Here is a 27285-nt window from a genome sequence, read left to right on the forward strand (position 1 = left end):
GGTGCCCCTGTAAGGCAAAGCTAGCATCTGCAGGGAAGCACTGGGTGCTACGGGAGGCTTGCGTCCCTCTCATTCTCTCCTCATACATACCCAAACACATATATGTACATATGAACCACTGTGTCTATATAGCAAATGAGAAATCAAAGTGTACAAAAAGTAAAAGGACAAAAATACTTCAAAAAAAAGATAGAGTACCTTTTAGAGTAATTTCTTCCATGTTTATATATGTGATATTGGGGATGAAGATTTGCGTCTCGTGGGACGACGGTTCAGCCCCCGTGTGAGTCAGACCTGCATTTTTTGTACTATTGATCAGCCAGTTAAAAGCACATCATTGTCAATAGTGTGACCCTGTAACTAACAGTATTTTTGTTTTCCTTTCCTTTTAGTTTGAGCTATTGCAGTGTCAGCAACAATCAGAAGAATATGCCATTTGTCTCAATAGCCCAGAATGCCTGGGGAATTTTTATATCCGAAAGGAAGCCTGGCTGGAAGTATCTGATGCAGCTTTTTGCAGTTTGCTCTGCAGTTGGCTTCCTCTCAAGCTTTCTCTTATTCCTTGGCATGCACTTCTCCCTGGCACACCACCCTTTGGGTCCCTTATTGATTTCTGGATTCATCTGGATCTCGCTTTCTATCATGCTCTCCTGTTTCAAGCACCTGCGCTGTTTTAGTGTCCTGTTCCTTCTTTCTTGCGGACTGCAAAATGGCAGGGGTGCTCTTGCTCTTATTACTCCTGGCACAGGCGTCGTGGTGGCCGGCAACATCCAAAATATTTTTCGCAACCTAAAGGTTCTGGCAGACAGTATAACCTGTCATTTGGAGTATGAGCAATTTGCCTTGATAAAATATTACGTTGAGGCAGTAAAATGGATTTACGAGGCGGCCAAGCCTTCCACTGAACTATCTAAATATATAGTGTTCCTAAGGCATGAATTCACACCATCTTATTCAATTTCAGATGATGCGTTAAAACAAGAGCTAAATGACACAAAACAAGAAATCCAGAGAGTTGCTAACCAGATATCTTTTATGCTGACTGTACTGCCCTATATAGGCCAGAAAGTATTGCCTGTAGTGGGAATTCTTCTAGCTTCTTTTGGAACTGGCCTCTTTATCAAAAAATTTGTGGGCTCTCACACTGCCAAATTTAAGAACACTTATATCACTAAACAGTTCATCGCATTTGATGAGCACCAAAAGCAACAGCAAAGACCCTGCCTTCTGCCACTTAACAGAAAAGAAAGAAAAGATTATGTGACAATCCCATCTTTCTGCCTCACAAGGAAGGACAGAAAAAACATGCAGTATTTTTTTCTCCCTATAATTATTCATCTTTGCATCTGGCTTCTGTTTGCTGCAGTAGATTATTTGTTTTATTGGTTAATTATTTCTGTGAATAAACATCTCCAAGAAGTACCGGATCTAGAGATTCAACTCAGCCTCTTTCAGCAAGTAAGTACTTATCAGTACTTTATATTTCTTAGTTTAGTGTTGAAAAATTTCCCTTCATCTTCAGCAGCTGCAGGAGCAGACGTACAGCCAATGAGCTGTCAGTTCTTTCATGGCATTATCATTCATTTTCTTTCAGAAAGGGCCATTGTCTTTACAGATACGTATGTTGGATGGAACCAGACAGTTCTCTGCACTTTCCAAAGTGTCATCTTATTTCTAGAGAATAATAAATATAGGAAGAAGGACTTTCATTCCTCCATTTATATATGTGGAGAAGACCGGAAGCTTAAAATTGGAAACTCACAGTGCTGACAATTGTGAAGCACCACTTTTGTAGTCAAAATGCCACTGTGACACTGATGTAAGAGATGCCAACCATTCTTTCTTTAGCTGAGTATGTGAGGAGCTCATCATTTAAAAAGGCATGGCTGCGTACACACGAAATAATAACATGTTGCCGAAATCTCAAGGTTCTTCTGGCAGGAGCAGCAGTAGCGTACAGAACCATAGAGTAATCAGGTTGGAAGGGATGTCTGGAGGCCATCTAGACCAACCTCATGCTCAAAACAAGGCCGACTTCAGAGTCAGATCAGATTGCTCAGTCTTGTCTGTGAATACTTCTAAGGCTGGAGATTGGACTGCTGGAGTGTGTGAGCCATGTGATGCTGTGTGGGCACAGGAAAGCTGTCCAGTTTGATAGCTTGCAAGATCAGGCTTAAAACATTTCCCCAAAGCATATAACCCTTTGATACTTTCAAGATAAAAAGTTTTCAAAGGGGTGCTTGACTGTTGGTACAATATGATATATGCTCTTTCTTCTGTCAATTTTTTCTTACTCAGCATTTTTCATTACTTCCTCTTAGAGCTCATAATGAGAATTCATTCCCATTTCTCCCCATCCCCCTAAAATTCATCTAGCCAAAAGCAATTCCAGAAAGTAAGGTTATTAAGGTGAGCAATGCAATAAGTGTGTTGCTTGAAATTACAAGCAAACAGAACAGGACATACAATCTTTGGCAGATTCTCATTCTCACTTTTGCATGTGTGACATAATAAACCACTGAGCTGGCTTCTTCAGCCAGACCACATTTTCTGTGACACTGCTATACCACTGCAGGTTCAGCTTAGACAGCGTTGTGGCAGACTGGTGGTCCCGGTGTGTCATGGGACATTCATCTGGTTGGGACTGAACCAAGGAGAAGGAAGACATAGTGCACAGCATGCTTGAGGCATGGGAGCACTTCAGGCAAATGTAAACCACTGATGAAATTAGCTGAAATGAAGTCAAGCTGCTGGTCAAATTCTGTCATACTTCACATGATGAGATTTTGTATTGTATATCAAACTATCAAACTCTTCCATGGGATAAAAATTCAGTTATTGTCCAGTTTAATCTTAACAAAGAGTAGAGAAATTCAGACTCTGTATGGCAGACACAAGGCAAAGGTTTCCAGATTGTGTCAGTGGAAAACCACTTTTCCTTAAAGGATGGAGGCTGCCAACTTCTAATTGTTACCTTTCTAATTGTTACCTATCTAATTGTTACCTGAACTTTCTTTTAGGAAGGTAGGTGCAAAAGCCATTGGATTCACTGTAACTGTGCCATCAGCACATGTATAACAAGTCAGACCCATCCTGGAGAGGTCAGATTCCTGTGCAAAAGCAGAGAGGCTTTCATCATCTGGTCAGCCAGTCTAGTGTGAGGTATGTTGAGGAGGCAGATTGCTACACATGCTAAGGGGGCTTTACACCTCATATAAACCCTGCTGCTGCACATCTAGCATCACCAAACCAGCATGCAAAATGGTCCTGGTCCCCTGGGATATGGTCCTTCAGAGAAGAAGGGTTCAGGAGAGCTGGTTGATATTCAGAAATCACCTCCTCAAAGCTCAGGAATGGTTCATCCCAACTAAATCAAGCAAAGGCAGCAGGAGGCCGGCCTGGATGAGCAAGGAGCTCCTGACAAAACTCAAATATAAAAAAAAGAAGCATAGAGGAGGTGGAAGCAGGGACAGGGGACCCAGGAGGAATATAGAGACACTGTCTGATTGTGTAGGGATGGGGTCAGGAAAGCCAAAGCCCACCTGGAGCTGAATCAGGTGAGGCAGGCAAAGGGCAGCACAAAGAGCTTCTACAGGTCTATCAGCAGCAAAAGAAAGACTAGGGGAAATGTGGGTCCACTGCTAAGTGCAGTAGGGGTCCTGGTGAGAAAGGACACGGAAAAGCCCAAAGTACTCAGTGTCACCTTCAGCTCTGCCTTTACTAGGAAGACCACCCTTCAGGAATCCCAGGCCTTTGAGACTAGAGGGCAAGTCTGGAGCAAGGAAGACTTACCCTTGGTGGAGGAGGATCTGGTCAGGGAACATTTGAACAAAGTCTATGGGACCTGATGGGAGCCACCTATGGGTGCTGAGGGGGCTGGCTGATGTCATTGTGGGGCCACTCTTGATTATCTTTGAAAGGTCATGGTGCCTGGGAGAGGTTCCCGAAGAGTGGAAGAAAGCAACTGTCACTCCTGTCTTCATGAAGGGCAAGGAGGAGGATCCAGGGACCTACAGTCTGGTCAGCCTCACCTTGATCCCTGGGAAGGTGATGGAGAATATCATCATGGAAGCCATTTCCAAATATGTGAAGGCCAAGAAGGCTATTAGGAGTATTCAGCGTGGATTTACAAAGGCTAAATCATGCTTGACCAACCTAACAGCCTTCAATTATACGATCACTGGATTGCTGGATGAAGGGACAACAGTGGATGCTGATTGTGAATTTATTAAGGCTTCCAATGCCGTCTTCCACAACATCCTCACTGACAAACTGATGAAGCATGGGCTAGATAAATGGAGAGTGACGTGAACGGAAAACTGGCTGAACTGCTGGACCCAAAAGGTTCTGATTAGTGGCACAAAGTCACTTTTGATGTCCCCCAGGAGTAGATACTGGAACCTATACTGTTTAACCCCTTCATTAATGACCTGAACAGAGGAACAGATAGTAGCCACACAACTCTGCAGATAATATAAAAAAGAGTGGCTGATACACCAGAGAATTGTGCTGCCATTCAGAGGGACTTGAAAAGGCTAGAGAATTGGGCTGACAGGAACCTCACGATGTTCAGCAAAGGAAAATGCCATGTCTTGCAGTCCTTGGGAAGGAATAACCCCATGCACTATACGTTTTGGGGGCCAACCAGCTGGGAGGCAGCTTTGCAGAAAAAGGCCCTGGGAGTTCTGATGGACATGAAGTTGACCACAAGCCTGCAATGTGCCCTTATGTCAAAGAAAGGGGCTGCATTAGCAGAGCGTTGCCAGCAGGCTGAGGAGGTGATCCTTCCCCTCTGCTCAGCTCTGGTGAGATGCATCTGGAGTGCTGTGTCCAGTGCTGGGCTCCCCAGTATGAGAGACATGCATATACTGGAGTGAGCTGAGTAAAGGGTCAAGAAGATGATTAAAGGACTGGAGCAACTGTCATACGAGGAGAGGCTGAGAGAGCTGGGGCTGTTCAGGCTGGAGAAGAGAAAGCTCAGGAGGATCTCATCAGTGTGTATAAATACTTGATGGGGGTGGGGGTGGTGTAAGAAAGAGGAGCCAGACTCTTCTCAGTGGTGCCCAGTGCAGGGACAAGAGGCAATGGGCATAAATTAAAGGAAATTCCATTTCAACATAAGTTTGGTTTTGTTTTTTTATTTACTGTTCAGGTTATCAAATACTAGAATAGTTTTCTGAGACAGGCTGTGGAGTCTCCATCCTTGGAGATATTAAAAACCCAACTGAACACAGCCCTAAGCAACTTGCTGAAGCCTCAGCTATTCTCTGTGTATTGTTGTGTGTGGTTTTGCCTGTGTTTCTATCCTTCATACATTGAGGACAGCCCCTTATCATGACCTGCCTTGGGTGTGACCCAAGTCAGGGCAAAGAAGGAGCTTAGTCCCATCATCCATGGACAGAGGGCCTGACCCTGACCCTGTCTGGCCGATTCATGAGTCCTGTACTATGAATTTGCTCTCTTTATGTCCAGAGTTCCCTCCTGTGGAAAGCTGGTTGACTCTCCCAAAACAAAAAATTATGCCATCATTAGGTTGTTTCTAGTTTCCCAAGGAAGGCTAGTCACATTAAAATGTAAAAATCTAACCTTAACAGATTTGTCATAACAAGCCTCAGGGCTACTGACCTCAGGGAGTCTAGAAAGCTGGCTGGGTGAGCAGAACAGACTCAACAACTTCTTGCAATGTTTATTCTTGGTATGAACAGTGAAGTTCTTCATGACTTGTGCCACTGTTTCATACTGAGTTCCTAATGCAGTTTTTCCTTGCTTGTACATTGCTTCAGTTTAGGGATAAAATGTACTGAGGTAGATTGGAAGAGGATATTGTCAAGGAAATGCTAACAGGCTGAAAATGGGTGGCATACTTTGGGCACCTGATTTTTCCAATGAGCATCTAACAGAAGTGCCTGGCCTCTGTAAGGTGGTTAGAAGAGCCACAGGGAAGAGCTACATATACCCCTGACATGGTCAGAAAAGAGGGCTGGGTGATTCAGTCTTCCTACAGCATTCCGACACATAGAGCAGAAAGTTGCCTGCCAGTATGAAATGCTGGTCCCAGCAGTGTGTCTAATTTAGTCCCTCTCATTCAGCATTTCAATCCACAGGCAGTGCAAGACACCAGCTCTTCTAAGCAAAGGCACCTATTAGAGGAGGAGAGGTGGCTTTGTTTGTGTGGTAACCTTGTGGTCAGAGCACCTGCCTAGGTGGGTGTGGAAGCACTGCTGATCACATACTGAGCCACAACCAAGGGGACGGCCACATTCTGCTCTGCTGTTTTACTCTGAAGGAAGGACCCTCCAACAGAGGATCTGAGCAGATTCATGGGAGTGGGAATATATTAAACCATTACAGCCAGATTAGCTAAATATTTGTCTATCAGAACCACTGAGAAGGTAAGTTCTTAACAGTCCAAATTGTGGGAGTCTCCCAAGAGAAATGGTGAAAATGCCGTCTGAAACATGTATAAATAGCCAATAAATATATTGTTATAAGCATAGCATATATAGACACTGGATGGACTAGATGGTTTATGGTCTTTTGTAAATCTGAATGTCCAATGGGAGGAATATTAAGAAAGGAGGGAGTCAACTCTTTTTTTCCCCTTTTCTTGTGCAGAGGAATGAGAACAGCTTTATCATTGGTATGAGAGAGCATATTGCAAAGACTGATCCTTTCAAGATCTCTTTGTTTAAGCATGACTGCATCCCTCAGCCAGAGCTCACTCTCTCCACGACATGGATCCAGCTTGGAGTCGTCATCTTCTTCTTAATCATTTTTGGGTTATTCTCTGGCCTCCTGACCCAACTTAAAATACTCGTGTCAACTTCATTTTATCCTGACACTGAGATGAAACGGATACATTATTTGCATGCAAAATTACTCAAGAAAAGAGCAAAGCTACAAAAGAAAATTGGGAAGAATGTGTTTGCCAGAACGGTAAGCCATCAGCTCTAGGGGGAAAAAAAAAATCTCCTTCTCTCAGGTTAGTAGCCAGATCCAGGAAGTACTTAAACACTTGTTCATTTAATTATGTGCTAATAGACTTTCCCCAGTGCTCTCCTGCGCAGGGGCTGGAGACGAGTTGCCTATTGGTAAGATTAGATCATATAATTGTTTTGTTCTGTCCTTCAACACACATGCATCAGACATGACACAGGTACACTCAAATGACTATGTGCTGGCAAGAAAATACTTCTCAGACTTAGAGCTCTCCAGAAAAGAAACTTGGTTTTCATGAATGTATGAAAAGTACCTCCAGCGCAACAGGTATTCCTGAAATCTAGACAGCAGATGTTAGGCACTTGTGAGCAGCCTCTTAATGTTGAGAAAGATGTTCAGTTGTTGCTTAGCAAAATGGAACATGATATATTTCTGTTTTAAAACACAGTGGGAGTGCAGCTGCAAATACCATAGGAAACAGAACTTTTTGCTTGCAAAAACATTCACCCTGGATCTGTATGTATATATGCACTAATGGAAATACAAACACACATACCTATATTTATGGCAAATCCAGATAGATATCTGCAGACATGTATAGTTTGGTTTGGTTTGGTTTTTTCAATAGCCTTCAATACTGACTATACAGGATGTTAGTGTCTAGGTGATCTCTAACTCAGTAATACCATGATCATAGCATCATATTTCTGTCTTTTCAGATCAACTTTTGGTTTCCAATACTCAAGGCAAGAGAGGCAGTAAGGAAGAAAGAAAGGAGTGTGGCAAATGACAACATGGTGTGAAAAAGACCAAGTGAATCTTTGGATAAGGCTGAGATGCTCTAGCTCCACAGGGACGTGTGGTTTGCACCCATCTTTCCTATGGAATTTCAATTTTAAAATTTAAAAATAGGATCAATGGCTAATCAGCAGTATTTTGGAAATGTGTGGAAGACAAGCCACAGGAGATAGTGTGCTCTCCTCACAGAGAGCTCTGGGTTGCATTAATACTCATTTTTCAACTTGGGGTCTGTGTTATCTGGTACTTTAGAAAGCCATGGAGGGTCTGTTCTTCTGTGTAAAAGCAATCAAACAGCTTGGAGCTTTTAGGACTACAGCACAAACCTCTTTGGGTTGAGCTAACAGAGGACATAATGGCAGTAGCAGGTTTGTCTTCTTCACATTTGCCAGGCACTGAAGATAGAAGACACAGCAGAGGTTGTCCATCGGCTTCTGGGCTGGCCAAGAACCTGACTAGTGGGCTTAGATGTTTCCAGACATTTCTATCAGGCTTGACCCTCAACTGCCCCAAACCGCTCAGCCTGGTTCTTTCCCATCCCTAGCTTCACACACCTGCTCCTGCCTTTGTAGCTGTCTCTTCTGCAGGGCCAGTGCTCTATATGCCCTGGCAGTCTTCTAGCCCAGACAAACTCTCCCTCCCACCTCGGCTCTCCCACTTACTTTTTCTGATTTGTCTCTCAGAAGTTTCTAATCCTAGTCTCCCACACGGAATTCCTCACTTGGTCTTAGTCTCCCACTTTCACATATCCGTAGACTGTATTGCTAGTGCAGACTGTCCTGTATCTTTGATGATCGTGAGAGAGGTAATATAGCAAGTGCAGAAGTGAGAATGCTCACGAGAGCTGGAATACAGAGGAATCAGGTGCTCTGGGTGCAAACAAGCCGGTTTTGAGGTATAGGGGCATATGAGCAGAGGTGAACAATGCTTCGAATCTTGCAGTCCGAGGGAGCTTGCAGAAGTGGCAAAAATGGGCATAATTATGTTGCTAAAGCCACCGCTGACTTCAATGAAACAAAACTGAGCCAATACTGAGTGGTTCGCCTATTCAACAAACATTGGTAGCGTGACCTTCATATGACACAAGAACAAATACTAAGAGCATAAATACATAGGGATGGCTTGACTGACGTGGCACTGGAGATTTAATGTAGAGCTAAAAATCCACCCAATGCACATTGTACTCTTGATTTTCAGCCACAGCTATCTTCCTTCCTTAGGTTGCATAAGAACAGCAAACTCTACTCTGTTCCTCTATAATATGTGCATGGTGCCAGGACAGCCATTGATCAAAGTCTCTGTTATCTGAATGAATAAAGGCTTATTTAAAACTTTCCAGTAGCAAGTGTCAGAAGTTATTTTCCACCTGAAACACTGAAAAACACCAAGCCTTTTTTCCTTTGTGTCTTCCAAAGTATCACTCCTCCATGGACACAGGTGGTTCAGGTTGCCAGTGTGCCAATAATTTGTCTCTAGAAATTGGCGTGCTAGATTAATGCCATGCATTGTTGAGGGTTGTGCTGAATGTCTCTGAATGGCCTGGCTATGTCCTCTTTTGCTAAAGTGTCGTGGTTTAACCTCAGTCGGCAGCTGAGCACCACACAGCTACTCGCTCACTCCCCCCCTGCGGTGGGATGGGGGAGAGAATTGGAAGAGTAGAAGTGAGAAAAACTCATGGGTTGAGATAAAAACAGTTTAATAATTGAAATAAAATAATGATAACAATAATAATAATGTAATAATGATAATAATAATATACAAAGCAAATGATGCACAATGCAATTGCTCACCACCTGCCAAGCGATGCCCAGTCAGTCCCCCAGCAGCAGCCCCCCAAACAGCTTTCCCCCAGTTTATGTACTGAGCATGATGTCACATGGTATGGAATGTCCCTTTGGCCAGTTTGGGTCAGCTGTCCTGGCTGTGCCCCCTCCCAGCTTCTTGTGCACCTCCAGCCTTCTCAGTCAGTAGAGCATGGGAAGTTGGAAAGTCCTTGACTAGTGTAAGCACTACTAGCAACAACTAAAACATCGGTGTGTTATCAACTTTGTTCTCATCCTAAATCCAAAACACAAAACACAGCACTGTACCAGCTACTAGGAAGGAAAGTAACTCTATCCCTGCCGAAACCAGGACACCCAGGTACTACCGTCAAGGACCAGCAGCAAAAAGCATCCTGGTGAAAAAGGAGTAAAATAAAGGGTGCTATAAATTTGTTTTCACAAAACAGACTAGCTGTCCTGATACTACTAACAAGGGGATGTATTCCTTCACTCTTGTTATTGCAGATGAAAGGGGAAAAGGAGTTAAATGTCAGCAAGAGCTGAGCATTTTTGGCTGAGTCCTGACAAGTTCATTGCTGGTAGGAGTTGGATGTGCTCCTTTCAGTCCCGAAGGACAAGGTGGTGAGAAGCCCTGATGTCCTACTGATTACAACACCCAAAGGCAGGGGCAGGTCTGACTGACAGCATTACCACAAAACACTACTGGCTTCACTTGGCATCAGGGGGCAAAATTTGTCTTGGAGTTTCTTGCCTTTCCTGTTTGATGGTGTGTAGCCACCCAGCATACCATTTCTCTGTTGTTCTGCAAGCAGCAAGTGAAAGCTTTGCAGCACACAGGAATGGTTCATTGAAATGGCTCAGATGGGGGTCAATGGTTGGGATAGATAACTAAATGTGTTAGGTGTTTGAATTCAGGAGTACACTCTCAGGACAATACCATGTCTGTACTTCGTATTTACTTAAGGCAATGAAACCTAGTGGGAATGACTGATTATGAAAAAGAGCCATTATTCCTTGGTAGGATAGGTGAGACCTTGAAGGGTTTACAGAACAGTGTTGTACCTAAACGCTGGGGACTCCCACCGCTAACTGGCAGAGCAACTTACTGAGTATTGCTTAGCTTGCTCCCTCAAATTGGCAAGAGTCATGGCAGTGATAAAAGGCAATCCTGCTTGGGAAGCTAATTGTAATTCAGTACAAAATGTTCAGCTCTTGTAAACATTTTACCCACTTGACCCCACTCCTAGTGACAAAGGAGATGGAAAAGCCCAAGGTTTCTTTGTCTCGGTCTTTACAGGTAAGACTGACCTTCAGCCACACCAGGCCCCTCAGACCAGAGGGAAATTCTGGAACAAGGAAGACTTACCCTCATGAAAGGATGACATGGTTAGAAAGCACTTAAACACACTGGACATACTTAAGCCCATAGGACATGATGGGAAGCACCCATGGGTGCTGAAGGTGCTGGCTGGTGTCATTGTGAGGTGACTCTCAATTATGTTTGAAAGGTCATGGTGATCAACAGAGGTTCCTGAGCACTGGGAGAAAGCAAATGTCACTCCCATCTTCAAGAAAGGCAAGAAGGAGGATCTGTGAAACCACACGTTTGTCAGCCTCACCTCAATCTGTGGGAAGGTGATGGAGCAACTTCCCCTGGAAGACATTTCCAAACATAAAGGCCAGGAAGCTGACCAGGATATCGCATAAACATAAGAAAAACTTTTTTACTGTGAGGGTGGTTAAACACTGGAACAGGATGTCCAGAGAGGTAATGGAGTTTCCATACTTGGAGATACTCAAAACCCAACTAGTCATGGCTCTGAGCAACTCAGAGCAGCAGGGTTGGAGTAGATATCTTTAGAGGTGCCTGCCAGCCTCAGCCACTCTGTGGTGACTTTTACAGGAAACATTGCAGAAAACATATTAGACATGCACAGCAAAAGCTTGTGTTAATTTGCGAATGTGCTGTGCCAGAACCAGGGTGCCACCTCACAAATATTGTTGCCATTACACTCGTACTGGAGTCACGCACTTGAGTGGACTAATGCAGTTTGCTTCTGTAACTATACACATGCATACCCGTGTGCTGCAGGTGAGCTGGATGGCAGACAAAGGAGGCAAGTTTGCTCTTCCCAATCTCCCTAAACCAGGGGTACCAGGGAAAATGGCACATTCTGCACATTTTTTTTTTTAATTCTAAACGAAATTCAGCTTCAGTGCCTCAAAGATGTTGAGGTTTATCTCAGTGGTAGAACAGTTCTTACCCCAATCCAGTATTAGGTCTATTCCTTCAGCTGCCCTGTGGTTGAGAAGAGAGTAGAAGAAATGCCCAGTAAACTGAGGTCCTCTTTAGCTGTACAGATGAAAAGGCAGGTCTGTCTCTCCCTTGGCATTACACTGAGACATACCTCTCATTCTCTGCAGACCTTACTTGGCTTCTGTTTTCTCCCATTTGTTTCTGTCCTGTAAGCTGGGGAAGTCTGGGGGTTTGTTTATCTTCAGCTGTCTCCTCTGCAAGTTGTTCAGCTATTCCCTTTGGCCTCTCTGTTTACCATGCCCCTCAACCACATGATTACATTGTTCTTTTCTCTTCCCCTTTTTTTTAAAGTCTACAAGTTACAAGAAAAAACAAAACAGTATTCCATCCACAATTATTTCTGTTCCTCTTCTTGCCTACCCTCTCATCACATTTCCTACATTTTATTTTGGCTCTTTTCCCCTGTCTTTGTCATTCAAAGTCTTCTTTCCTCTTTCTGTATGTTTTCTTCTGCCCCAATAGATCATTCTTCCCTGTACATAAAAGCATGCATTTTTTCTTTCTGCTGAGCACAAGTGAACTACAGGTACAGTTGAAATAAAGGGTTTTATTTATTCCTTTATTGGCTTAATGGACATTTTTAATATCTTTCACGTTACTGGACATTGTCTCTAGCTGCCTCTGTAGGGCTTGTCAGAAATGTATTCATATACCACCAGCACTCAGAACAAGAGTCTGAGGAGAAGTCTGGATTTGGCTTTTGACTCATTCATCCCTTTCCTTCCCCCGGCTCACAGCAGAGCTCAACTTCCTTTTTAAATGTCCTTCACTAGTGTAGCAGCTGTTTGATTTACTGTGAAAAATCCCCCAATTGGATAAAATTTGGTTTGCAAAATTAATGAAAGGCTGACCTGATTGTCTTGTGAAGATTATTCAGAGAGACATGCTAGTGCTCCTGACCCTCCTGAAGCCCAATACAAACGAGGCCGTTTCCTTTCAACAACCGTATTTATGGAACTCCCCTCATCACCACCCCGTACCCCTGAACTTAGCTTTCGGCATAGCTAAGCCAAAGGCTTTTTTTCCTCTGTGCTAGTTCTGTTGCAGCATTTCTTTTGGGCAGCTGGGTGTGCAAAGTCAGAGGGTGCTGGGTTTACAACTGCTTTCACTCTGATCCCGGCTCTGTCAATATTGTCACACTGACTCACTTTGTTTTCATGACAGTTTAAATAGCCCAGAGATGCTTGCACTTAAAGAAGACATTAATAGGCAAAGCCTTTCCTCTAGTTCTGTTTTGCATTGCAGAAGTGGAAAGTAAGGATCAAAGGATCACTCTTTGCTGATGATGAAATAAAGCTTGAAAATGGGGATGTTATTGTCAACTTTATGAGTACAGACTTCAAAATACGTGAGCATGCTTCATGAGTGCTGCGGTGCACAAGAGTAACTTCCTTCTCATCTCATTCCTGATACACAATACCAGCCCTGCCCTCCAGTGGCCCAGTAAAGCTACATACCCCAGTATTGCTACTCTCTGCAGAGACCCCCTGGTACTTCAGGCTGAAGAGAGAAGCACTGCAGGTGTAGGTGTTTGCACCACAGCCATGAGCTCTTCACAGGCAGTGAAATGATAGCCATCAGACAACCGGGCAATAAACGCATACTGGCCATATGAGGATTTCTCTGGCAAATGATGGGGATGAAAGCAATATTAGGTATGCCAGGATCAGATCTCCCAAATTCCTTCTCTGCTCCTGCCCCTGGAATCCACGTCACCAGGGAGAATGGGGTACTAAGATCCCGAATTTCTGTCTGGCTGAGGAGAGTGATAAAAGTATGGTTAACAGAGTTTTTTTCCTTACTTTAACAATGTATTTGAGTCTTCACCTTTCCATACAAGAGCAGAGGGGAAACCAGCAGAATCCCAATGAGAAGCGCTAAGCAAGGAAAGGCTGTTCTGTGTTTCAGCCTTGACAAAACAGATCCTCGGCTCCTCTGTACTGAGATGTATTGCTTCAGAGAAAAAGGGGTTTAATGGAGAGAAAGGGGTTTAATGCAGCAATGCCACCTCTCAAAGCAATCAGAGATAGTCTACTCTTGCTGAGTGACTAACAGACAGAAGGAAGAATTGAAGAAAGCAAACATTTTTCTCAGTAGGTGCTGGAGAAGCCTGAGGAGTGTGGCTAAATAAGGTATGGTTCAAACATCTGGGAAAGCAATTGTTGCCTTACTTCCCTGTGAAAGGCTCAAGGAAACTGTGCTGCAAAAGTAATCTCTAAACCAGCTTTCCAACCTAATGTGTGGGGCATCTGCTGTTTTAGGACTACAGTTATAGCACAGCCCCAGCAACAACTTTGTGAGAATGTAATGAGCAAGCGATAGCTGAGATGAGGTTGTAGGACAAATTCAGAAGTCTTGTCAGGGTCTAGAGACTGAGGCAGGACTTTAAGACCCCTCAATGCTCCTTCCAGTGCTCCAGTTCAGGACCTGTGCTGACATAAATGTGTTTTATAATCCCATTTCATCCCAAATTAACTATATGCCTACTAGGAAAAGCATCCTACTATGTTTGGCTCTGCTATCACTCATTACTGGTGTTTTGGAATAGGGACCTGGGCAGTTCCAAAATTATATCCCTGTGAAGATCCCACCATCATAGTGTGCCCCACATAAGTGGAAAAAGAAAAAGGACCGCAGGGATTTGGAGCCTGACAGTCTCAACTTTAGTAGTAGTGCCTGAATAGCACAGCTGAAATACTTTTTGATGTCACACAGTTTCTCAAGGGCCGTTACTCGGCACCTTGTGGCTAGAGGCAGGATTCAGGTACTAGGACCCACATGTGTCATGGCAAAACAATACTTACAAATTTCACAAACCTGACGGGCTCAATAACTTGTTGCACTCAAGGATGTAAAAATACAGCAGATGCTTTGGTGTAAATTCCAGTTCACAATATGCAGGTATTTTTTTCCATGACATCTGCACAATAGTTAAAACAGTCATTGGAATTAAAAAGTAGGCATTTGTTAAGAACAAAATCCAAAGGATACCCCCTATGAGGAGTATAATCCATGGTACAGAGCATTAAATACCAACGTAGGGATCAGGAACTCTGCTAATTGTACAGGGAGAAGCTTCCTCATTTTTAATCTAATAAAAATCTGTAGGAAACCTAAAAAGATCATACATTTTTCCACAGATAATACAGTTCCATGGCTTGGAGAGCTCAGTTCACAAAATGGGTGTATATGTAACACATAAAACTACTTGCTGTTATCACACTGTGTAAACATGTTTTTAGAAAAATCACTAACTTTGTTCCTTTGGGCTTTCATGATCTGCAGTCTTTTGTAACACTTTGATCTCAGTAGGTGTCCCAAGAGCCCAAAAGGACATTTGAAAGTCCTGGGCACGTCCACAGTATCCAAAGGACTGGCAGCCTTTACTCCTGGGTTTCATTTCTGTCATAATTGAGTCATTTTGGCCTTGAGCAACTCAGTTAAGCCAACACTGGATGTTAAACATCAGGCAACTACATATATTCAATCACTTGAGTGATTTCAGAGCTTTGAGCATCCATAGTTCTCACAACTGTAAACTTATTCTAATTACATGTACTTGTCTCACAGGTATATCATGCAATTGCAAGGCTCTGATAATTGTTAAAACCTGAAGCCTCAGACGAAAGACTCCACACAAATATAAGTTATTGTTAAAAGTAGAAATAGGTCCTTTCTCCCCCCTGCTTTTTCCCCTGCTCTTCCCAAATTTCTGCTCTTCTTCCAAGGTAGCAAAAGATTAATTAAAAAGAATGGATCCATGGTTGACATGCACTCTTGACAAGACAAAACATAAGACAAGACAGGCATCCTTCATACCAGAAAGTTCCAGTTCTGAAAGGCAAAGATGGGCTAGATGGAAGGCGGCTGCACAGTAGACATCTGCACCATAGTCACACTGTATTCTCTTTGTAGTCAGTGGAGACAAATTGGCATTGCAAGAAAACTACTCATCTCATCCCAAAGGAGAACAACTCTGGATAGGTTCATCTAGCCTGTTTTAGATCTTGATGCAGCGATGAATAGTGTTCCAGAAGCACCTTTCTCTCTGTTGATTACAGAGTGAGACTAGACAACAAACTCAGATGCAGACCATTGCAGTATAGAAGTCTACATTGAACAGTGAACCCCATTCCCTTGTAATAGTCATTGTAATGGTGCTGGATGCCTGGCTCTGCTGTTCTGCCACCCCAAATACAACCTGAGAAATGGGAACCTGTGCTAGCTCTTCCTGAACATCCCCATGATTATCCTCCATCATCTCACAAAGAAAAATTCACCTTTGCTATTTAGAGAGACAAGAACTACAGACCTAGTAGAAGTTTGTTTCTCATACAAGCTCATACACCACTGTATGCCTATGAATGTAGCAGGAACTACAAGTCTGCCTTCCACTGTCAAATTAAAAATAACAGTAATTATCATATGCTTTCTGTGCCTGTCTTAAAATATGAATGTCTTTCTGTGCCTGTTTGGCCCATGGGTTGCCCAGAAGTACAGGTTATACTGCTTCTACATATAGGACAATATATGACAAAACACTGTACAGGTGTTTTTGTGTTGGCCTCATTTCTCTCTTATATTCCTCAGTGACAGCTGCTCAAAAAGAAGGGCTATCACATGTGAAAATGCAACTTTAAACAACATTCTAGGTTTCCGAGGCAAAACCTGTCTAGACATGGTAACAGAGTCATGCTTCTAAGAATACAATTACCTCCCAAATGGGAAATCAGATAAATTGAGCAAATGAGATCTTTTTTAAATTAGGAATCCTATCCTACAAAAAAACACAAAGTATTAGTTACATCAGGAAAAAGCTCACATTTTCAGTAAAAAATGTTTTTTGAAATTAATGCATTATGCTCCTGCTCTGGTGATCCCACTTCATAAGCCTTCAAGTTATGGGTATGTGTCTCTCCATAAAGCCAGAACACAGTACAGTATTGTAGGTGAGTTCATCAGTATGGTTAGCATAGGTTTGCGTAGCGTGTAACAAAGGAAACACTTGAACACACCAATAAACACTTGACTGTGCAGCTGGCAGGGACAAAATATAGCAGCAGCTCTAAAATAGTGACAGTTCCCCTGAATCAGCATTTTTCTGTACCTGACCCCTTCCAGGAAGGGAAAAATAAAAAATCAAATTCAGCATCTGCTATCAGAATTCTCTGCATTGCTAAACACAGAGATCTTCCTAACATGAAATTAGAGAATTAGGATTCATCTCCTGTGACCTAACAGAGCAAGAATGTAGAAAACGTGCTTAAAGGCCATTGCTCATTGCTTTGACTTTATAGGTTAGCTGATACCTTCTAAAATAAATATTAAGAAATGCCATCCCCAAACTTACTTACTTGTAAGAACCTACAGAGCTGCTGCCACATTATAATTGTAGTTATTTCATTATTACTCCATTTTCTAAAAAGAATTTTCCAGTTCTAATAACAAAATTCCTTTTAAAGAGAAATTGCAATGACAACTTCCATGCAGAAGCCCAGTATAATGTTTATTGGTTACTGTCGTTTCATGTTGGCTCTTGAGAAGTTGATTGTGGACTGATTGTTGGACCCAGAATGCACTGCTTTGGTGGGGACAGCAGGGTCATTTTCATTTGCTTTTATCTACAGAGAAGAAAAAGACAATATGATATAATCTTTCAAAAGAAAATCTCTGCTTTGCAATTTGTCACTCAGAGAGGTAATAATGGAGAAAGAGTGGTAGGAGCTAGAAAGAATGATTATTGCTCCCTCACTCTATTGCAACTTTAGCCTTTACTCCTCTCTATTACAAAAGCTTTCTCCCTTATGACAGAGGAAAACAAATAGCATGCTGCACTCAGTTGCTGCTACTGATGCCCTGGATGAGGTTCACTGTGAGGTAGCTTTAAAGGAATGATACAATGAAATGTGGGAAAGCTAACTTCACCCTCCCACCATTGCAGGTTTGTTCCTGTCCTCATATTAATTAGTACTAAGAACAGACCCATTTTCTGTGAGGTGCGAACTGGGGCTTTACATCCATCTATTGGGAAATAATTTCTCAAACTAGCTGATCTCATTGTTGGTACACATACGCACCCAACTCAGCCTGGATTTTGTCATGTTTACTGCCACTCACTGTCCCCCCCGACCCATATTAATCAACTCCCCTGCTGTAGCAGACAACATTTCAGCTGCAGTTGGCATACAGCAGCATCATGTCTCAATTGTGCTTGCTGAAGGTCTTACCTAGTTCTCTTAGTTTTTCCTGAAGCATTTCTTCAGCTTGTTAAACAGTTAAAGAGTGAGGTGGCGTTGCCTAGTCCTTCACCCCAGCTGCCTTATCCCACCCATATGTTGCACTGCACTGATCATTGCTAGGTTCTTCTGAGAGACAGTTCACTAAGCCAACAGAAAACTAACCCAGAAAAAGGAAGCTAACTGTTTTCTGCTGGCTTAGCAAGTAAATCAGCCCACAGAAAGATCTACTGAGCACCAGGGCATATACAGGTGAGGGAGTGTCAATAACCAAGCTACGCGCTGTGCACGCTGGAGAGGAGGGAAGGGGAGATGTCGGGTGTTATTCCCCTGTTAAGCAGCACCGAGCCTTAGCAGCACTGAGCCTTACAGCAGCTCAACCATCCATTAGACCACTGCTGGCATTGACAGCAGCGCCTCTATCGCATGAAGACAGCTGTTATCCTTGCAAAACAGATCTATCAGATTAACCCAAACAGCACAATTGGTGGAGAGTTATTGTCTGTAACACAGGGACACTAGAGAATGTAATTTTTCACATCAAGCTGTTTTGGTTTTTTTTTTGTAAATTTGCAAGCCAAACATTTATGCTTGCTTTGTACTCCTGGTGCTAACTGAACTCAGGTTTTCTATGGGCCTTCATACCCATGTCTCAATCTGGCAGTTAAACTCTACTTGCTTCTCTCAGCTGAACTTTTGAAATGAGGCTCCAAGCAGAAAGAGGTCCTCCATGCTTGGGCTGCCACACATTTTCATCAAATTTAAAGGTACCAAGACAACTCAGCTTCTGAGAGGGCTTATTTCAGAGAAACCTGTCACAAGCTAGATGGCCTGCTGCACTTTTGTTTTCTTGAAATTTCAGAGAAGCATTAAGTAAAGAAGTTTTCACTAATCAAAAGAGACAGTTACCTGCAAGAGCCAGAAGTGGGGAATGAGCCTATTATTTTGGTGTGACGGATGTTCCTAAGACCACGTCTGTATATGGTGCTCTCTTAACAGGAACAGGCTGACAGACCTGCAATAAAGTATTTCAAATCTTTCACTATTACTTGTCTTCCTCTTGCAATTGCTAATTGTACACAATGAAAATAGCAGTCCTATGATAACCCAGCTTTGTATGTTATGCATCCCATCAAACCTTCCATCAAACCTCTCTCTTGAAAAGATCCCTTACACTGGGATTAAACTGTTCAGTTCTCAGCTTTCATCAGGAGCATTTAGTAACTGCAGGATGTTCTCTTACATGAAAAGGAATGCCCCAAGTTTTTGCTGGTGTAATGCCAGTACAAATCTGGTTTCAACAGCTAGTTTCTATTACCACTACCTGGCATTTGTTTTGCATTAAAAGTCAGAGGGATCAACATTGCACAGCAAAGAAAGTGCTATAATAATAAGCAGCCCTCATTAACAAAGTACCAAATATCTTCAATGTCCAGTGGATTAAATAGACTCACAGGCACATACGACTTTGTGCATGATACATATCCCACTGAAGATAGATCCAAAGGACAATGATTTCCAAGAGGAACACCGCAAAGAGAATCTATCTATCTAGATTAAAAACACAGAATCAGTCTACCGTAGATGAACAGTTCTCACTATTTAGCCTGTGAGACAATCTTATCTGCAGCTGGCCATGGAATTGCATGACCTTTGGAGCAATTGTTTAAATTCAGTTAAACGTTCAGTGGAAAGGGAAGATCTTTTCTCTGGACAAATTCACAGTTAGGACTACTGGTTCGCTTTTCTACTAGGTCTGGGAAGTCCAGGCACAGATTATTTTCTTCACCCTTCCTTTCCCCTAGAAACATTAATCTTCATTCACATTAAAAAGGTGAATAGAATATATAAAATTTCTAGACAGATTTAAATGAGGAATCTGGTTTCAAAATACAAAGCAAAGTAGAAACAGCATAGTTAGATGCTAACATAATGCAAGTGAAAATATCTGTAGTTTATCTAATTTACACTGACTTGTACTGGTACAAAAAACCCATGTGTTCCTTTATGTTTGGAAAATCCCAAAATGCAATCATCTGTTTCCTGTTCTTAGTTTCCATGGAAAAACTAGGTGCTCATGAGGGGAATTCCCTGCTATCCACTGTATTATGTGTATCAACTTGCAGCTAGCCCCTTAACTCCTGTGAAAGTGTGGTCTTGGGAGGAAAGGCTCACTCAGCCACTTTTACATGCCTTTCTCAGTCCATCAAGACAACAGCAGGAAGAAATACACAGAATTATGTTGGAACCATTTCAATGGGCCATATCTCACATTGATGCTAGTTTGATTCAACTTTTAGATCCTGCAGTGAATCCCACTGATTCAGGTTATGATTTTCAAATATACTTAGTCTGGGTGCTTTTGAAAATCCTACCCACAATAAGTAACACTAAGGACTCAAAAGCATTCTTCACAAATGCTTGCATGGTACATAGGTACTGAAAATTCAATCTTCATGTATTTTGCAATATTTCTCTTTAAAAAAAAATATAGAACAAGAGCTTGAACAGAGCTATCTTGCTTGGCCCAGCAGTGCACTTTGCACATGTTCAGCTTTTAACACATTCTTGCTGGAACAGAGCCAAGCGTTCAATATTCTACAGGGTTTAGCTCCAAACATCTGATCCATGAAAGTGTTAGAAAATTATTGATCTCTTCTTCAGTATAAGATTTCTTCCTGCATATGATGTTAAGCCTCTCTGATTTGCAGTGAAATCAGTGATGAAATCTAGCAGTTAGTCGGATTACCCATGAGCAAAACTTTGTCCACTTTTATTGCAGGTGAGACGTGTTTATTAAAAAGTACCCAGGCTTAGTCTACGAGCTGTACAGACTACCCTAAGAGTGGGAGCCAGTCTATGATATTTTTCTGTAAGATAAAGAGCAATAAAAATTGAGTCCTTAGTTTCATTTCCTCCCACCTTGGCAGATTTTGATTAGTAAGGGAAATTACCATTGAATCCCCAAACCTCTCTTCCCAAGAGCTAGTTACCCTCATCTTGTACAAAGCATTGCAGAGATTTATTAGTTTAATTAACCTGCTCCCGCTGCCTGACTCGTTTGTAGACATATGGAGGGAATGGTGGACGGGAGACATATTTGCCTTCTCCGGCTGTGACATTGAAAGCTCCGCCTTCATAAACCACTTTGCCTCTTGAAACTGTCGCAACTGGTACTCCGTGGCAGATCATTCCTTCAAATATATTGAAGTTGTTGGCCTGGTGATGTGTCTTTGCAGATATTGTCCTGTGTTTACAAAACAACACCCAAATTTACTGAGATCCTTGCATTTTGCTTCATTATAAAATTTTGAGAAATTGATAAAGGAAGAAAAATTAGCAGCATTATTAAACTATGACATTGTACAGTACATCATGGAACAGCTGTAAAAATAGGGTAGAGCATTAAGATTTCATTGAACAGTAATTGCATTTCAAAAGAATGAAGAGGGAGTTAAAAGGACAGAGCTCTGCAGCCTTGAAACGCAAAATTTTCCACTGGAAAGAGATTAGTGGGAGAAAAATCAGGTTGTAATATTTTATTTGGATAACATGATTTCATTCTGTCTTGTCAAGCAAATATCTATGCACGGTAAGGTCAGAAAAAGCTCTGACCTTTTAGCTAGAATGACTTGCAATTTAAAGTTTGAAAAGTATGGCTGCAATGTTTCAAAGATTGAGACCCACGAATAAGACAAAGACTATTTCACTGGCAAGTCAGGAGATGGTAATGAATTTTGGTAACTCTTAATGTGAGCTGGATTGATCCAGTGACTGACAGCCCAAATATCTCAATGCTGCTAAATAATGATAACATCACACTTCTACATACCTTTCCTACAAGGGTATTAGCAAATTACAATTTTAGACCTCAACAGCACTAATTTAAGCTACGGTATTATTGCTTTCTTTATGCACAGACGTCATTCTTTATGATCACCATTTCTCTAGCCAATTTCTCCAACCCTAACTGGCTACATTAAAGGCAGACCCAATGCTAGAGCAGACATTAGCATCTGGAAGTGAAGGCTGTGTATACTTCCTTTACTATCTATTTTCCTTACTGAGCTACTTACTATCTACTGTATCTAAAATGGGTTGCAAGATTTTGAATTTTAGTTAATTATTTTATTAACTTCCTTTTTCCAATCTACAGACATTCTAATTTTTTTTTATAATTTGGAGAGTTTATAACTTTATTGTCATCTGTGATTTCTGAAAGGAAGGAAGCTTCATGCTTTTGGCTAGCAGTCAGAATTTTCCAGAATGGGTGCTCACACAATCAAAAACCTATCATGCATATATAGCATTATTTCAGAGACTACATCTTTTGCAAAAGAATTATCAAAGTCAAAACTAATATGAAATATTAATAGATTAAAATATTGATCTATTTGGAGAAGAATTTTTTAAAATTTCAGTTAACATCCTTCTCAAAATAAGAAAACCACAACAAAATCTGTATCTTTCTTCAAGTATAACCATTTTCAAAAGTATTCACTTAGCAAATATTTCAAATGTTTACTTGTATAGAGGAAAAAAGAATTTGTGAAAGGATACTTAGTTTTCCTATCATATCGTTCTGTTGAACTAAGAGAAATTGGTTCTACTAAGGGCTACATTTAACTCTTGATGGCAACTGACTTTTCAAAAGCTATATATATAGAAATACTCTCTGTGGCCAATCTGCCCATAGGAATAAAAACTTTTCCTTATTCAGCACACCTTGGACAGAAAACTTACACGTGCCTGCTCATCAGTATCAGCATCATCTTGTAGATTCACAGTGGAAAGAGCGAGTAATAGAAATCTGACCTCTCTTGCACTCACCGGTCCTATGAATACTGTCGAACAGGTTTATCCATGGGTGTTATAATAGCCCTACAAAGAGTTTGTGAACATATTCCTCTAGTTTATTGCATTACCCTTATGGATCCAATTGCTAGAACAGTAAGTAAGAAAAACTGTAATATAATTATCTTTAGTATTCTCTGGGTATACATCATATCTATTTGCACAATAGCACTGGGACACGAAAAGAAAAATGGAAAAGGTAATTTGAGCAAACGAACAGAAAAATAAGCAAGATCCTTCAACTCAACATGTGAGCTGTTTAAACATGCTAGAGCAGTATCACCAGAGGTAAACATGCCTGAGAGGTAAGTATGTCCTTCATAAAAAGATACAAAATGAATGGAAGTTAGCGCACTTAAAAGAAATACCCATTTGTACAGATAAACCTTACAATATGACAAAACACATTTCCCAGAGCTTGTCTCAACAACAAACTCACATAGAACTCATTTATAACTCTTCTGTTGAAACAAGCTTTAGATCACGCTGCCCTTTCTGAAGGTGAAGCGCATTCTCCCTCATGGAGATCACCAAAATTCATCTGTGTTTAGTTTTAATTCTTTGACATTATCAATGGCAATGAAAGTTTCAGGTAGCAAGTGAGCAACCGGTTAAAACAGAACTAGACGGTATGCTTGGGTCTGAAGCTCACAACTTGGCAACCTTAGGCAACAGACTGTTTGCTGCTGTATCAGCCATTTCAGTAGCAGGCAGCTTACCAGGAATCTTAGTGAAATTCCAATGTTTGCTCCAAATGTCTGAACACTATCAACCACTCGGCTGACGGCAAGAATGGCTGTAACCCACTTACAATCCAAGAAACCAAGAGTTTGGTTTCTGCCACCATAGCAAAGTATAGTCAAGTATAATGTAACAGCTGTCTCCAGCATCCTAAGTGATGTCTGACATAAGGGGTGACTCAACATGAGAAAGCAGATTCTGACTCCAGGCTTCAAAATCCTGAACTGGAATTTTTTTCATAAAATCTGTAAAATTCTCTAATTCGGGTTATAAATTACAGTGGCTCTTGTTTCGGACACCCCTTTCTCAAACGGAGACTGAGATCAGAATGATTACTTCAGCATTTAAAAGAACATTTTCCTCTACAAAGAGAATACTGCAGAGACATCAGGCCCTGTTTTTTTCCTACTTACATCAGTGTCTCCATGTAATTCACTTCAGCTGCTTTTAATATACCTGTCTTGCAAAGAGGTTTTAGGCTATCAATATAATTTGATATTCCTCTAGTACCAAAGAGGAATACTGCTTCTGAAACTGTCTTTTTTCCATCCAGTGCTTCTGTCCAACTAATTTACAGTCAAATAGCAATTATTTTAGTCTAAGAGCAATTACCAGATTTTCTCTGACTGTGTGAGGATTCAGGGACTAGTAATCCTGTATTTATTTATGCTCTATGTGAAAAAGGGCTTTACTGCCACACCTAGAATATTATTTTCAAATAAACTACAAACTGAAGTTTGAAATTTAGAAAAGAGCATCAGATTAGACTAATGCAGCAAGCTGTAGGGTGAAATTCAAGACTCTACAGGTGGTCAGTTCAAAAGTTACGCACTGAAGTTTTTTTAAGGAGTTAGAGGTACCAGTTTTCATTTCAAGTCAAACACAACCCAGGAGCATCATAAATATGTCTGCGTCTCAGTCAGAGCCTGAAATACTAAATAGTGAGTTACAGTCAGGCAGGAAGGGGAATCAGATGAAGGGAAACCATTAGATATTAGAGTAATCTTCTACCCCTCATAATGCATAGGACATGAAGTTGCATCAGCCCAGTGAAGGTGGACGTCGGGCTAGAGTGAGCTCTAGAACCTAAACTTTGAGTGCTGTGAGGATTATCACTTTAATTTTCAAGAGGGGCATAAGAAAAGGAAGAATTTAGTTACTTTCAATGGAAATTGGATGCCTACCTCACACAGTCTTCTTGAAAAATTCCAGGCACAGGAATATGAAGGAATTCTGTAGTCGATAGCCCTTAGGCAAGAATAGCTGTTCAACATCTCAGTAAAGGGAGGACACCTATTTTATAATTAATTAATTAATTAAAAACATGGTAATAAAGGCAGCTAAAATGACTCAAGTCTGTTGTTGAAGAGAAAACAACTGCTTCGTTGACAGCTGCAATAGAAAACCAACTTATGTAAGAGTGAGTATTTGAGCTGTAAGCAACTTCTCTCAGCGCTTACAGTGCAGAATCTCTAAGCTTCTCGGAGCTGGGGGTAGGTGAGAAATGCCAGTTTGCTGAGGATAGTATCAGCCTTTGCAAGTTGCCTCTTCACATCACTTTCAGATGCCTTTGAACTCTCCATATTGTTAACCTGCTTTTCTAAAATCTAGAAAAAAATAAATCGATGGTTCATCTTTCTGTGCTGTCCTGAGCCACCACTCATTTATAATGATAATTAAGTTGAACTTTGTTACTGGTAAAGAGTCAGTTTTATTAAAAAGAAAAGGAGGGGGAAAAATAGAAGAAAAAAAAGAAAGTCTTAAAATCTATGTGCAAAAATGCTAGCTATAAGCCTATAACGTGGATTAAAACCCCCATGGCCTATTTTATATTAAGGAATTGCAATAACTGCACATGCAAATACATGCAAGCAACTATTCATAAAGTTGTATTCCTAGCCTCTTAAACAGTATCTTTAAATAAGCATTGCTTTTGAGTAGCCATATGAAGTGAGGAGATTTGTGGATAAAATAACAGATACAAGAAGAGGTAGGAAGTTAATGTTTGGGAGCCAAGTCAAAATGACTTATATGAGGGATGGGATCTTTATTTCATGCAATCATATCTCCTAAAATTCATCATTTTAAGATGGGTAGAGAATGACAACAAAATTATTTTTCTGATTATGGTAAGTAACTCATTTGTCAACAATACCATCAGTCTGGTCCTATCAATCACTCCAAGCTGATATGGGATGGAAGTGAAAATTGTCATACTGTATAATGGGCAGGAGGGAAACAGTAATGAGAAATTAAGCTTGCAGAAAAGCATAAAAAGAGAGGAAAATACAAATGAGTCCATTCAATGACTGAAGAAGATCTGGAAGTGATTACCGGCAAGAAAAAGGCAAGGTTATATAAGGAGCAAATAAGAAAGATTTTTTTTTTGGTAACATTTTTAAGATTCAGTTATCTAAAGAGAGCAGCTGACATTTTGTGAGACAGCAAGTTACTAGGGAAACGTACATCATGGTCTCTCAGAGAGGCTTATTCTGTTACAGTTCAGAGAACCAGAGAGTCATTGAGGTTGGAAAGCGTCTCTGAAGATCATCTATTCCAAGCCCTCTGCTCTGATCAGGATCAGCCAAAGTAGGTTTCTCAGGGCTGTGTCCAGTTGGGTTTTAAGTACCTCCAAAAATGTAGACCCCACAATCTCTTTGGGCAACCTGTGCCATTGTTTGATCACCCTCACAGCAAAAAAAATTTCTTTCTTATGCTTAAATAGAATTTCCTGTAATTTGTGCCTATTGTTTCTTTCTCCATGTCCCCTTAATTTGAGATAACAGGCCTTTGACAGGAACTCTGATTCTAGTGAATTAGTGCACATTCATGCATGCATAGGCTTGCACTTGTGCAAAAGAATATGGGGCTATTGAAAATGCCAGAACATACTTGTCCTATGCATACATATTTGGTGCAAAAGAATATGGGGCTATTGAAAATGCCAGAAAATACTTGTCCTATGCATACATATTTGTATGCCACATTATTTCATTTTGCCTCATTGTGTCTCGATGCAGTTATCCATACATTCAGTATTCAAAATTATGCTCATTCATCAAAAGAGTAAGAAAGACAGTTGCAGCATTATTTATTCTAATCATTTGCTAACATCTTTGTTTCTTCCTCTTTTATGTTATGAAAAATTACAGGCAGTTGCTTGGCAAAGAGTGCTTAAATGTTGTAACTTGTCCCCACTTAAGCCTCTGAGGCTGAAGACTTGACTACAAATGTGACAGACATACGCTGCAGATTTTGGTTCTAACAAATGCAAAAGATTTATCCATGAACATATCTACACAAGCAAAGGCATTGAGGGAACATATGCCAGCAGACTGGGGCACGCTGACTTCTCACTGATTTGCATCCAGTGACTGTTTCCCCTACAACACACTGGAAACAGGGGCTAGAAACCACGTCTTCCCTAGTCATAGAATCATAGAATCATAGAATCATTAAGGTTGGAAGAGACCTCCAAGATCATCGAGTCCAACCGTCAACCCAACACCACCATGCCCACTAAACCATGGCCCTAAGCACCACATCTACACGTCTTTTAAATACCTCCAGGGATGGTGACTCAACCCCTTCCCTGGGCAGCCTGTTCCAATGTTTA

The 27285-nt window shown here is 41.3% G+C and overlaps 2 protein-coding genes across 2 annotated transcripts in view; one reads left to right on the plus strand and one right to left on the minus strand.

The window, feature by feature from the left end:
- The first annotated feature begins 242 nt into the window (after nt 1–242).
- On the plus strand, nt 243–7742 carry DCSTAMP (dendrocyte expressed seven transmembrane protein). Its single transcript, XM_009323133.1, has 4 exons — nt 243–283; nt 393–1458; nt 6616–6936; nt 7659–7742. The coding sequence occupies exons 1-4, from the start codon at nt 243–245 to the stop codon at nt 7740–7742; spliced, it is 1512 nt and encodes a 503-aa protein (XP_009321408.1).
- A 9576-nt stretch (nt 7743–17318) lies between these two features.
- DPYS (dihydropyrimidinase) overlaps nt 17319–27285 on the minus strand; it is a 34158-nt gene continuing 24191 nt past the window's right edge. The window contains exons 8-10 of the mRNA XM_009323097.1: nt 21114–21321; nt 18984–19089; nt 17319–17459 (exon numbers count right to left, since the gene is read on the minus strand). Of these exons, the coding sequence (XP_009321372.1) occupies nt 19015–19089; nt 21114–21321 (283 nt within the window). The 3' untranslated portion in view covers nt 17319–17459; nt 18984–19014. The remainder of the gene's footprint in view (nt 17460–18983; nt 19090–21113; nt 21322–27285) is intronic.

This window comes from Pygoscelis adeliae, unplaced genomic scaffold, assembly GCF_000699105.1.
Source record: "Pygoscelis adeliae isolate BGI_AS28 unplaced genomic scaffold, ASM69910v1 Scaffold174, whole genome shotgun sequence".
Classification (NCBI taxonomy): domain Eukaryota; kingdom Metazoa; phylum Chordata; class Aves; order Sphenisciformes; family Spheniscidae; genus Pygoscelis; species Pygoscelis adeliae.

Coding starts and splice junctions, on each gene's coding strand:
- DCSTAMP (XM_009323133.1), top strand. CDS start 243: ATGAAGATTTGCGTCTCGTGGGACGACGGTTCAGCCCCCGT. Junction 284..392: donor GACGACGGTTCAGCCCCCGT/GTGAGTCAGACC, acceptor CTTTCCTTTTAG/TTTGAGCTATTGCAGTGTCA. Junction 1,459..6,615: donor AACTCAGCCTCTTTCAGCAA/GTAAGTACTTAT, acceptor TTTCTTGTGCAG/AGGAATGAGAACAGCTTTAT.